The 13,365-nt window shown below is 38.3% G+C and overlaps 1 protein-coding gene across 25 annotated transcripts in view; it reads right to left on the bottom strand.

Annotated features, from left to right (window-relative positions):
* Positions 1-13,365, bottom strand: part of NEB (nebulin) — a 99,935-nt gene that overhangs the window by 79,461 nt on the left and 7,109 nt on the right. For all 25 annotated transcript variants that reach the window (XM_059476297.1, XM_059476273.1, XM_059476296.1 and 22 more), the window contains exons 7-31: positions 13,127-13,231; positions 12,707-12,811; positions 12,504-12,608; positions 11,781-11,885; positions 10,633-10,737; positions 10,348-10,455; positions 9,841-9,957; positions 9,103-9,204; positions 8,913-9,020; positions 8,714-8,818; positions 8,233-8,331; positions 7,897-8,001; positions 7,236-7,343; positions 6,423-6,734; positions 5,736-5,942; positions 4,965-5,069; positions 4,734-4,841; positions 4,269-4,580; positions 3,685-3,891; positions 3,298-3,402; positions 2,596-2,703; positions 2,078-2,389; positions 1,679-1,885; positions 1,129-1,233; positions 216-323 (exon numbers count right to left, since the gene is read on the bottom strand). In XM_059476297.1, the coding sequence (XP_059332280.1) occupies positions 216-323; positions 1,129-1,233; positions 1,679-1,885; positions 2,078-2,389; positions 2,596-2,703; positions 3,298-3,402; positions 3,685-3,891; positions 4,269-4,580; positions 4,734-4,841; positions 4,965-5,069; positions 5,736-5,942; positions 6,423-6,734; positions 7,236-7,343; positions 7,897-8,001; positions 8,233-8,331; positions 8,714-8,818; positions 8,913-9,020; positions 9,103-9,204; positions 9,841-9,957; positions 10,348-10,455; positions 10,633-10,737; positions 11,781-11,885; positions 12,504-12,608; positions 12,707-12,811; positions 13,127-13,231 (3,573 nt within the window). The remainder of the gene's footprint in view (positions 1-215; positions 324-1,128; positions 1,234-1,678; positions 1,886-2,077; positions 2,390-2,595; positions 2,704-3,297; positions 3,403-3,684; positions 3,892-4,268; positions 4,581-4,733; positions 4,842-4,964; positions 5,070-5,735; positions 5,943-6,422; positions 6,735-7,235; positions 7,344-7,896; positions 8,002-8,232; positions 8,332-8,713; positions 8,819-8,912; positions 9,021-9,102; positions 9,205-9,840; positions 9,958-10,347; positions 10,456-10,632; positions 10,738-11,780; positions 11,886-12,503; positions 12,609-12,706; positions 12,812-13,126; positions 13,232-13,365) is intronic.

Raw genomic sequence — 13,365 nt, forward strand, 5'->3', positions numbered from 1 at the left:
AGCCATGAATGGACCAAACTTTGGACTTGTTAAGATGCCATTAGCCCTTGCTAAACAGGACAAAAACGGCTCAGGAAGGAGTTTTGTCAGTAATGTTGGTTTTGACTCCAAGCCACAGATACACTTAGCACAGAAGTGTATCTCAATTTACTGTGACTCTGTAGGTTATAATCACCAGGTCAGTGCATGTCACATTGAGTTTAAATGCTGCTTACATCACTTGCAATGTCTCTTGAAGCTTTGGCAGCTTTCACTGACATGGCTTCAGGTGTGAGGTCATAGCCTTTCTTTATCATTTCCTCCCAGCCAAGCTTGTAGAGTTTCTAAAATTGAAAACAATATTAATTAAAACCAGTAATATGTATGTCACCTGCTATTTAGATACACTAATGATCCAAACTCTGGTCACCTCACAGGCTTCAGTTATGAGAGAAGGGCTGCTAGAATAGAAATTGAGAAATGAGAAACTGATAAACAAGAAATGCTGGTCTTCCAAAGCTTAGGAGAGGGACTAAATAGTTTTTCACTATTCAGCAGGTTCCTACTATAGCTTATCTTGATTTGAAACATATCTGGAAATTTGAAACACATACATCTGAGATAACTGAACACTTTTTGATTCCTTGGCAAAATTTTAATAAGGTTTTCATGACGTCATTTAACAGTCAAGTCCATTTGTGCACAGTTGATTTTAAATACAGGCATTCTTAAGTCAAAGATTTGCCTCTGAGCAATGATGCAAAGCAAAACTTGAGTGTTTTCTACTGGCACAACTGTCACTTTCTCCTATCTGAAAGCTGAAAGAGAAGCTGGAATCACTGCATCTACTTCTTCCCATAGGTTAGGTTAAAAATATACACAATTAACTTGTAATTTTACAGTAAGGAATTTTTAACATGACTGAATTCTATGCAAAGCATAGAATATGGACTATGTACTCACAGACTTCAAAAGCAGGACTTATATTTTCCATACATTATAATGCAATTTAGTTTGTTAGTTTGCTAGCCTGAAGCTCGTACTTATTTAACCCTGAAAATATTACCCACATAAAATTCTCGCCTGCGTTCTTAAATCTCCAGTAGATGTTAATTTAAAATGTTGATAAGATGTATCAAAATACTCTACCTGGCTGTAGTTTGTCTTGTTCTGTTTGGCTTGTAGAATATCTGGTGTGTCTGGCATCACGTGGACCTGAGTTTTATCCTTCTCCCAGGCTTCGGTATAAGCATGCTATCGACAAAAAGTTACATCAGATGTGTCAATATAAATGACAAAATATGGTTCTTGCAGGGTTTTCACCTTTCCATTTGGATATGGATGAGTAAAAAGGTGAAGGTGCTGACTCAGATTTATTTTACGAATTAATGATCTAATTCAAAATCAGCTGAATTCTTGTCCAGTCTTTCTTCTAATGAAACCAAACTATCAAGATTTTCAGGACCAGTCATTTCTATGTAAGAATGGGATGAATAGAGGTTGGAGAAAAATGAGAAAAGATTTCTTTCTTTAAGCAAAGCTGTTTCATTGAGAAAAAGAAGATGAAAAAAGAGGAGCCTGAGACAGTTGTTTTTCCCAGGGGAACACCACCACTTAAAGGTGCGACAGAGATTTACAGACTGGTTATTGGAATGGATGAGATGTGAATGCCTGCCTGGCTTTTCCCCTAAATACTCACTTTGTTCATGATATTTGCATTCTGCTTGGCAAGGACCAGGTCCATGGCATCGTTCTGTTTGGTGAAGCGGAACATGCTGGGGTGCTGGCGGTACTTCCGATCGCTCGCAATCTCCGTGGCTTTCTTCGATTTCTCCACATCCAGAGAACCAATGGGGCTCCAGCCAATGCCCCTGAACCACTCCTTGTAATCCTGCTTGTACTCATTCTGCCAAACAGGACACAAAAGCAAAGCTGACAATGTACAAACAGCTCATACAGAATAAACCAGCTCTTTCCAAAACACTGCCGTGATGGAAAAACAAAAGCCACAAAAAGAAGACAGCTCATAAAACATAATCCTGTCCTTTCCAAACTGCAGCCACGATGTGAAAACAAAAGTCACAAGTAGAAAACTTACATCGCTTTGGATCTGATTCATGTTTCTGTACAGCTCCAGACTCATTGCATCTGGCAGGAGCATGTACTGGTGGATCAGGCGTTTGTAGTTGGTGTTGGTGACACGGTCCTGGGCCTCCTTGGCTGCCACCACGCTGAGGGCATCAGAAGGTGTCTGGTAATGAGTCTTGCTCGCCTCATAGGCCTTCTTGTACTCCCTGTCCGACTGCATCTTGGCCACTTGCATGCAATGGACAAGTTTGGGATCATCCTGGAGGCTGCGGAAGCCGACGAGTTTCCCTTTGTCTTTTTCATACCCTATTTTGTATTTATACTGGAAGAGAACAGAAATGGAGAATTTGATCCATTTAGATTTGAAATTAAGGAAAAAATTCTTCCTTATGAGGGTGCTGAGGCCCTGGCACAGGTGCCCAGAGAAGCTGTGGCTGCCCCCTGGATCCCTGGAAGTGACCAAGGTCAGTTGGAGCACCCTGGGATAGTGGAAGCTGTCCTTGCCCATGTTTTCTCCCAAGAACTTACATCACTGGCAATATCCCTGGAAGCTTTGGCAGCTTTGACAGGAATAGCATCAGCCCTGAGATCATATCCTTTCTTCCTGGTTTCTTCAAATGAAGATCTGTACATTTTCTGCAAAAGGAAAAAGAAACATCTTTTTAAAAAGCAAAAATTGACGTGTTTTCCACATGCACAAATATTGGTGAAAAGTAACACCTATGAGGATGCCATCTTAAAAAATAAAAAGAGATAAAAATGTCTATTTCTGCCCACATTGCAGATGTGCATGATTACAAGCAATACTTTATTTAGCATATACAAATTTAACAAGTGTTTACCAAAACCTGTCTATAATGTCATCTTTTACCAAATGCTACCTACATTTTGAACCTAGTACAAAATTTTGTGCATGGAGAAATAAAATAATCAATAATAAAATAATAAATACAGTTACAAACATGAACAATACTCAACGTCTACTGTATTTTGTTAGCAACTGTTACATTTTAATGGTCTTCATGAACACCTCATAACCTGACTATAAACATGGCTTTTTCTTGGCAATTCTGGGTATCTAACTTTGGGAAAGGAAGCAGGGAAAAGGAAAATTAATAGGTTTTGTAAAATTACTACAGGTTAACAAGGTGAGACTTTTGCATGCTCTCATCTCACTTATTCCTAATAAAAAAATAAGAGCAAGGTCACAGCCCTACAAACAATACTCACTTCACTTAAATTGAATGCATTTGCTTTTGCTAAAACAATCTGTGGAATATCTGGGGTGATATGAATTTTCTTTTTGTCTTCTTCCCAGGCTTGTTTGTACTTGTGCTGGAAGGATAAAAATAAATTAGAGACCTCAACATCTGTTGTTATTATTAAATAAAACAATTTAAAATACTATTTTCCACTTGAAATCCAAACTGCCTTGACAATGATGTGTTACTGCCACCAGAGCAACATTTGTCTTTTTATTTTAGCACTTAAAACACATTAATTAGCTACAAAATAAAATCATGTTTTCTAAAGTTCTGCATACAATAAGGTTGACTATTAAATCAGATGTAGATTGTTGCCCACTTCTGAAATGAATTCTGATGAGCACTTTCTTACCTCATCCATGATTTTGGCATTATTTAAAGCCAAGACCATGTTCATGGAATCCATAGGAACAGAGTACTTCAACTTGTCTGGATGCTGGCGATATTTCTTCTCACTCACGATTTCCATGGCTTTTTTGTTCTTCTCAGCTTCCAGGGAGCCCAGTGGGAGCCACCCAACACCCTTCATCGTTTCATCATACTCTGCTTTGTATTGATTCTGCAGGCAGAAAGTAGATAAAAAACAAAATGAAGCATAAAATAGTTCATAAATTTGGAAGTAGAAAATAAAATGTATTATGGAAAAGTGAAGTTTTTCCTGTCTTGGTCTGCACATAACTATTGCTCCTGAAGAGCCTGATGGCGTAAATATTTATAAAATTGTTTATTTCTAAGCTCAAATTTATTAATGAAATATTTCAGAGTCTAGGAAAAATAAAACTGCAGTAATTGTTGAAAAATTTGTATAATTTACTACATTTTTGAAGACACCTGGCCTAATTCCACTAACAAAATAATACTATTTATCTTACAGTTTTTTCATAAACTAAGCACCTTTGTATTCACAATGCAGAGGCTGAAGAACCTCTCACTTACATCACTTTGTAACTGCATCATGTTTTTGGCCAGTTCAATGCTCATAGCATCCGGCAGGACGTTGTAGGTGTGGATTAAGTTCTTGTAGTTTGCATTTGTAGCCACTTCCTGGGCTTTCTTGGCTGCCACCACACTGACCATGTCAACTGGAGTGTGGAAGTTAGTCTTGGCCTTCTCATAACCCTTTTTGTACTCCCTGTCAGATTGCATCTTTGCCACCTGCATGAAGTGCACCAGCTTGGGGTCATCCTCCAGGCTGCGGAAGCCGATGTGCTTCCCTTTGGCCTTCTCGTAGGCCAGTTTGTATTTATACTGAGAGACGAAAGAGAAAGAACAGTAAAAAACTCAATTAAAAAATGAAATATTAAGTTCTACTTTATCACTGAAAAAACAGATCACAAGATCTCAGGTTTAATAATTTAATTTAAATAAAGTAATGGAATGATATCACACAACCAGACTCACATCGCTGGCGATGTCCCTGGAGCTCTTGGCTGCTTTTATTGGAATTGCATCTGGCTGCAAGTCATAACCCTTCTTCTTGTCCTCCTCCCATCCAGCTTTGTAAAGTTTCTAAGTTCAGATGTGAAAGAGAACAGGTGTCATGAAGGCAGAACCCTGAAGTTAAGCATTTTCAAACAAGGCATTAAAATGGCAGCAAGGCACTGGAGGCCCACGGTGAGCACAGCAACTCACATCACTCATGGTCATCTGGTTCACTTTGCACTGCAGGATTTCTGGGGTGTCTGGCATCACATGAATGCTGGTCTTCTCTTTGTTCCACTTATCTGTGTACAGCCTCTGCAATTACAAAGGAATTGTCAGCATTGAAAAGGTACTGAACTCATAAAATAAGAGTTTGCTTTTGTTCTGCTCGTTTGCAATAAATAATATTTCCCAGAAATATTATTAGCACCAGAAATAGCCTTCATAGAGCTGCTGAGGAGCAACGTTATCTTCCTCCTTTCTTCAGTATTGTAAGAAATTTGCGAAGTGTGTTTTGATAACTAACAAATATTGAAACTGGAAGTTTCCAATCTGTGTTCTTCCCTGCGTTAATGGAAAGCAGAATTTATTTTCACAGACATTCTTTCCATGGAAAACAAAGAATAAGGATCGGTGGTGTCCTGAATAACTAGAGACAAGTGTAAAGAACTCCGCTTTCCAGGACATTTGTACAAAACTGACAGAATTCCAGTTTTCTGCAGTTCACTTATTGTGAATACGTCCTACAGAAAAAGGATTGTCAAAGCACTATAAATCTGAAGAATTCTTTAATCTTTAGAAACAGAAAATGGAACTCCCTTAATTATGAGGAGTCATAGGCTTACCATAAACTCTCAGTGCCCAGTCTTAAAGAACTACCACACTCACTGGAAATTTTAATAATTCCAGTGGGAATGCACCTTGCCACACAACTTTGCAAGACAAAGACCCAAGTTTTGGGTCAATCCAACCACTTCCCACCTTGTTCATGGTCTTGGCATTTTGCTTTGCCAGTACTTGCTCCATGGCATCCATGGGGATGGAGAACTTGAGCTGGTCGGGATGCTGGCGGTATTTCTTCTCACTGAGAATCTCCGTGGCTTTCTTGGCCTTTTCTACATCCAGTGACTGAATTGGGACCCAGCCAACTCCTCTCAGCCAGTTATTGAAGTCAGATTTGTACAGATTCTTTTCAAAAATAAACAAGAAAAACACAGTGAAGCAAGAAAAATTAGTGTCTCTACACATAAAACAGGTAAAGCCTTAAAACTTACCCTGGACATTCATTTTTGAGGGGCAATTTACATTTAATTATAATTTAAGTATGATAGAGTCAGTGTTTAAGAGAAATAAAATCACAGTAATTAAAATCTTACTACAAAAATACATAAGTTAGGAAAACAGGCTCGTTTTCTGGGAATATGCCAAATATGGAGAGATATAAAAAAAGTCATTACTTGCTAGGTAAGTTTCCTAGAACTTAACACCTGCACATAATTCTGATAATGTTTGGAAAATAAATGGCTGCAGACCAGTCACATCCTAACCTACTGTTAATCCAATATAATATATATTGGATTATATAAATTAATTGTTTAGCATTAATTATTAATGATGTCATGAAGTCATGACAAGAATTAAAAATGGAGCTGATTCTTGATGACATACATCACTCTGAAGCTGCATCACATTTTTGGAGAGCTCCAGGTTCACAGCATCAGGCAGGAGGGTGTAATGGTGAATTGGCTGCTTGTAGCCAGTGTTTGTCACCACTTCCTGGGCTTTCTTGGCAGCTGTCACACTGAACATATCCAGAGGAGCGTGATATTTGGTCTTGGTGACTTCATAATCCTTCTTGTATTCCCGATCTGACTGGATTTTGGCCACGTTCATGTAGTGCACAAGTTTGGGATCATCTTGCAGGCTCCGGTACCCGACCTGTTTGCCTTTGTCTTTCTCATAGGATTCCTTGTATTTGTACTAGAGACAAAGGGAAAACAGCTTTACCTACTTGGGAAAGGGAAAACACACTCTGGGTAGGTTTACAACAAGAGTTTCAAAGTACTAATGCTGCAGTTTGTTCTGGAACCTCATAGATGGTTTTTACTACAGCACAGGATTATTTTTTTAGATCAAAAACGAAGAGGATTATTGCATTTTTCAGCCTGTCTTGACACCTGGTACAAATCTCAACCCGCACCTGCAGCTGCAAGCTCTCCCTCACCATTGTCATTGATGTAGGCTTGCAGCTCCCAGGGACATTCAGCTTTCAATTAAGACTATGCTAATAATAAATTACTGAACAGTCTCACAAAATAATCCAATATCCCAATATTCAATTGGGGATGTTTAAGAGAGGAATGAAGAGTCACTTGTAACATTTTGCTAAAGCAGGAGTACAGGTCTCCAGCACAGGTAAATAATAATAAATAATGAAATGCAGGAGGGGTATGTGCTCCACTGGATGTAAATCCTACTTACATCACTTGCAATATTCCGAGAAGCTTTAGCAGCAATAATTGGAATGGCATCTGGCTTCAGATCATAGCCTTTGGCAAGGGTTTTCTTCCAGTCTGCTTTGTAGTTAGCCTTGGAGGGGAAAAAGGGAAGAGTTTGCAGCGTCAGGAATAGCAATTCTAAGAAAGAGTTTAAGCCCATGTTCTTATTACAGGAGATTTTATTACAGGAATTAAACTACCCAGTTTTGTTCATGTAATCTCATGGAAAAATGTTAACCTGTACACAAACTACAGTTCTATTATAATAAATAAATCTACTACAAAGATGATCATGAATGCCACAAGCATTTTTACGCTTTTTATCTAGAACAACTCTATCATGGAATTTTTGGCCCTTCTTATGCAAAACCCTTTTTCATTTGACTGAACCTTTAGAAATTTTTTCCTGTTAGCTTCAAACTCAGCCTTTGTGCTCTAAAGGAACTAGAGAAAACAGCCTGGCTGGATTTTTTTTATCAGTCTGGCCAGACTATTAAAATTCTAAGGCTGTTAAGGGAGATGTCCATTTTTATCTCATTCCTGGAAAGCTGATAATGCCACCAAAAAAATTAACATCACAAAGGCAATAAAAGTGATACTATCAGAGGAGAGCTTCATGGTGTTGCAATTCAAAATGTACTCACATCACTGATGTTGTAGGCATTGACTCTAGCCTGGATGAACTGGGGCACATCAGGAGGGAGGTGGTACTTGTGAATAATTTCTTCCCCTTTAGATTTATACAAAATCTGCAAAGAAAAATAAAGGAAGATATTTAGCAGCCCAATTTATAGACTCTGAATTTAAAAAACTATTTTAAAAAATCTGTTTTCCAGGTGATGTTCTGCTGGAATAAAAATGTGAATACACACAGCCACCTACACAATTATTTCAGGAGTGCTCTTAAAGCTGGAGGATGAAGTGAAGGTGGGCACAGGGCAGAAACAGGGAATGTCAGAGTGTTTCCAAGGTTTACTTACATCACTCAGCTGTTTGCTGTTGATCTCTGCTTGTTTCTGTACTGGAGAGTCAGTCACTGAAGTGAATTTGGTTTGATCAGGATGCTTTTTGTAGGTGTACTGAAAGAAGAGAAAAAAATGTTTGTAGAAAATGCATATGAAGTATTTTCCAAGTGTTGATAAAATAAACAAAATCATTAATAAATTAAGTACTTCTAAAGTATTAATTTGAAAAAAATATTGATTTAAGCAGGTGAATGCTTGAGGCTCATTCTTCATTTTGGTACTGCTGCTTTCATTTTATGGGTTTACTTGTTATAAAAAGGATTGTGCTATATCTGCTTTGATCACTAGATGTCACAAAAGGCCCTAAAATAGAGAAGAAAATGTTTGGGTTTTTTTAAGTCACATATGGCAATGAGGCCAAACTCAGAATCATTGATGCTACCAGGGATCACTCAGTTAATTTTTCTGTGGTGAACAACTGCTGCCCTGTACTCACATCTTTACATTGCTCCAACTTCTTGATTGCTTCATACTCTTGAGTTATGGTCTGAGGGAAGTAGCACTTTGTCTTTTCCTCCTCATAATCTGCTTTGTAATTTTTCTAGGAACAAGAGCAACATTCAGTAAGGAACCACAACTGAGCTTTGTCTGAACTGCTAGAGTGATGGGGAAAACAGAACGATTGCCACACTTACATCACTTTTCATAGCTTCAACCTTCATGCAGTGGATTTGATGTGGGTCCTCAAAGCTGCCCAAGTAGTGCCCCAAAATATTCTTCTGATATGCATCTTTATACTTAACCTGCCAAAATAACCATGAGTTGAGAGGCAAAAGGAACCAAGAGGGCCAGTACTAAAGGATAAGCCCCAAGTGGAATACCTACATCACTAAAGTTCTTCAGAGCAGCATCAGTCTGGAACTTGGGTGTCTCACAGTAATTCATCTTGTTTCCTCTGGACTGTTCATAGGCTTCTTTGTATAATTTCTGCAAATCAAATATTACCAGGTCATGCAGGAGATTTCACTGCAAGTCACCCCCACCATGTTAAAAATGACAAGAGTAAAACAGAGAAACGGTTCCAAAGAAAAGCTTTCTCACAGGACTGGGAAACAGATGGCACTGTTTTCCCAACGGTTTTTAAAAATCACTTTTTTTAGGTTTGTAAGGGAAGACAGAAAGGTCTGGCTAATGGTTTTTGGACTTCTGACACTGAGAAATATTCAATCTCTTCTCATACAAATAAAAGAGTAATTGAGAAGACCATTACAGTGAATAAGCAAAATATAATACAAAAATATTATATAAAAGCACCACTTATATTACCATTATTAGCTGAAATTCCTCAAACAGTAAGGAAAGAACTGTCCTCTTGTGATTCATTATCCACAAGGATCTAAATGAACTATCCACTAATTAGCCACCCATGTGCCACTGCTGTTGCTACACCCATCTGTGGAGAATTCCTTCTTTACCTGAATTATTCTGGCTGGTGCTATCTTATTACAAATATGGGTCCACAAAACTAAAAATACTACAAAGGAGAAGCCTTGTGGAGAAATGGTGAGAGTGGTTGCTGGTACACGACTGAAAATGATGTAGCTGCACATAGATAATACTCACATCACTCAGAATATTTGCTGCAGTTTTTAATTGCTTCAGCAATGGGTTCTCTGTAGCAGGGAGCACATTATAATCTGCAACAGCTTTCTTCTTTTCATAGTCTGCTCTGTATTTGAACTTGAAAGAATAAAAATTAAAAAAGAGGTTTTAAAAATCAGTATTGAAAGCCAAATGCTCACTAACCTGTGTGATAGCCCAGAGCAGCTGTGGCTGCCCCATCCCTGGAACTGTCCCAGGCCAGGTTGGATGGGACTTGGAGCACCCTGGGACAGTGGGAGGTGGCCCTGGCCATGCCAGGGTGGTCTTTAAGGTCTCATCCCACCCAAACCATCCTGTGATATGAATCTATTCTACGATATAATCTTCAACTTTCCATGAAAAATGCCCCTGTTATTTCACTTACGGTGGCCAAGGACCATGAAAGGTCTTGCCAAAAGAATGTCAGCACAACCTTGTGCGAGTTCAGGACTGTCCCCAGGCTGAGCAGGTGGCACTCAGCTCCCTCACCTTGCTGACGTTTTCTGAAGCTCGTTTGTTGGCTTCGTATTCTGGTGTTTCAGTCTGCATGAAGTAGATTTGGTCTTTCATGTTTTCAAAGTCTTCCTGGTATTTCCTCTGTTAGGAACAGAGACAGACAGAAAAGAACACATTCATTACATCTAATTGTAAATTAGACACCTACAACAGGGATTATTTAGGAAATAAGAAATGCCACAAATGGAGCCTCAGTATTTTCCAAATGAACATCAACAGGGATAAAGCTGTTGAAGATTTTCTGCAGGATTCACTCACCATACTTAGATTTTCTGCATTCATTTTTGCAACTGCCACGTCATAGCACGGAGTTTGACTCCACTTGCCTTTGATTTTGTTTTTATAGTCCTCATGGTAAATAACCTATAAGGAAACAAAACAATAAAATTGAATTTCCAAGACACAGTTCCATTTTCGCCTGACAGATTCATTTTCCAAAGCTGTCTTTTTAAAGCTGCTTCATATTTGATGCCTGCCTTATAACTACTTTAGCAGATATAGTAAAAAACACCTTAAATATGATTTGGCCAAATCATTCCAGTGTTATTTCCCTTAGTACCTTCCCTGACCTAAAAAGGATAAATAAATCATCTCTACCATATTCCTTCAGCTCTGTTTTCTCTCTGGTCACATAATATCAGGATATTGCCCATTAAGTCAGAATTTACTGGGATTGCTGCTGGAACTGGTTATAAGCAAACCCTTTTAATTATCTGGATTTGTGATTTCCATTATTTATCCAAGCTCACAGAAAGCAATTATTAAAGGTTTAAAGAGTTTTTCTAACAACAAAACACCCGCCTGAGTTTTTACTCAGTGTTCCAGGAGCATTTTCAGTCACAAGTGCATTACTTTCCATAAAAAATAAAACCCCTCCAATGCTTTTTTAACATTGCTGAAGAACAAATATGCCATAAATAATCTTTTTTTAAAAATCTGTATTTTATAGTTCTGGAGATACATACAAAGCTTATTATTCTATTAATTTCAAAGAATTACGGTACTGATCTTTTTTTTTACATGTTATAAAATTTTCTTGATGACAATTTACTTTTAAGCTATGGAAATATAAGATTAGAGAAATTTTCTCTAAATAAATTATTTTACCTTACAAAGAGGTTCAGTGTAATTTTCTTAATGGTTTCTCCACCATGAGTGAATACTGCAATTCTCTAATCTTAAAATGTAGATAATTTTCAATACATAATAAAATTATTTTTTAAAAAGTAGAATAATAGTTAAATTCTGAATGGAATTAAAACCTGACATCTGCATGACAAGATTATGCAACTTGGTGCCAATTTCTCCAGAAAAAAATTGGTTTTTCTCTGTGTTTTTCCTTTTCCTTAGGTCCCTTTTTGTCTCTCTCTCTGCAGGAGTGGGGTTTGGGCAGAGGTTCTACTCACATCACTCAGCTGCCGTGACACCTTCTTGGCTTGTTCCACATCAGGGGGGTCTGGCAGAGAGGTGAATTTTGCTTTCCTTTCATCATGCCCCTTTTTGTAGACAATCTGACAGGATGGAAGAAATAAACATTTATTTGAGGATCACAGCATTGAACTGTGCTACCACCACATTAATAAAAGTTCTGCCCACGGCCCCTGCAGCAGGAATTCTTTAATCTGTGTGTTACCAGGGAACTTCTGAACCTCTGCAAAATTCTCTGAAATCTTCATGTGAGAGCTGCAATCCCCTGTTGAGTTCTGTGTATCTAAATATCAGCAAATCCCAGTCCAACCAATCCCTGACTTTTCTTATCACAGTTTTAGAGGCACATTTGCACACCCACAAGAGTGAACTGGACTTAGAGACAGCCCTGAGAGTTTCTGCATTTGGGGAGTTACTCGAGGTCTTCTTGCTGATTTAACAAATTGATTATTTCATTCATTCCTAAACCAGCATCAAATTACCAATGGATTTATACTCCAATATGCTCTACTTTGTACTCTAGTACCAAGTACACATTTTTCTATGAAGTACCACTACTATCAGAGCTTACTTAACACACTTTTATTTTCTGCTCCACTGTGAAGCTTTTATATCTAATCAAAGTCCGTGGCATGTCCCAGGTTACACCACAACCCAACAGCCTTTGGTGCCCACATGCAAATCCCTGCTTTGATACTCACATCACTCAGAGTCTTCTGAGCCTGTGCCACCCTTCTGAGCTCTGGACTGTCATTGTAGGGATAAAACAACGTTTTGTCTGCATCCCAGTCTTCAGTATAGAGTTTCTACAAGAAAAATGCCAGAATGCTCATTATTAATTAATTTCTGGTTTTGAAAGCTCATTTTACTTCAGCTGCTTAGATCTGTGGTTAGCTTTTTTTACCTTGCTGAACATTGCTGTGTTTTTTATTGCGTTCACAAGCTCTGGAGCATCAGGGGGAAGCAGGTACTTGTCCTTATTCTCCTCCCAGTTCTGTTTATATAATACCTGGAAGGAAAGATCAGCAAATTAGTCACTCTATCAAAAAAAAAAAATTTACTTCTGAATATTTATTACTGGATAAACTGCCTGCTTTAAAGTTTCGGGTTTTTTTTGAAATCAAAGTCTCAGATCAGTAACATCTGAAGAGAGCAACTGGAAATATTTACCACTATATTTATATTTGCCTTACCAACTTCTCTGCTATCCCTCCTGTGCTTCTAAACTGTTGCGTAAGTGCTGCTTTGGCACCCTGAGCTCAAAACTTTGTTCTTGTCAGTAACCTCAGGATTCACCAGTGTAGGAAAGTCAGCAGTCACTCACCTTGCTCACTTGCTGTGACACTTTCTTTGCATGTTCTATATCCATGGCCTTTTCATCCACGTGGCAAATGGTTCTGGCAACTCCCCCAGCCATGCGGTATTTAACCTGGAGCACAACAAAACTCACTGATTCCACAGCAAAATCAACTGATTTCTTTTTTTAAATCCAGAATAATGACATTTTCAGTCTTCATATAAACACCCAGAACCTGGATGAACCTAGAAATGCAGTTGTCACCC

The sequence above is a fragment of the Ammospiza nelsoni genome, chromosome 7 (genome assembly GCF_027579445.1).
Source record: "Ammospiza nelsoni isolate bAmmNel1 chromosome 7, bAmmNel1.pri, whole genome shotgun sequence".
Classification (NCBI taxonomy): domain Eukaryota; kingdom Metazoa; phylum Chordata; class Aves; order Passeriformes; family Passerellidae; genus Ammospiza; species Ammospiza nelsoni.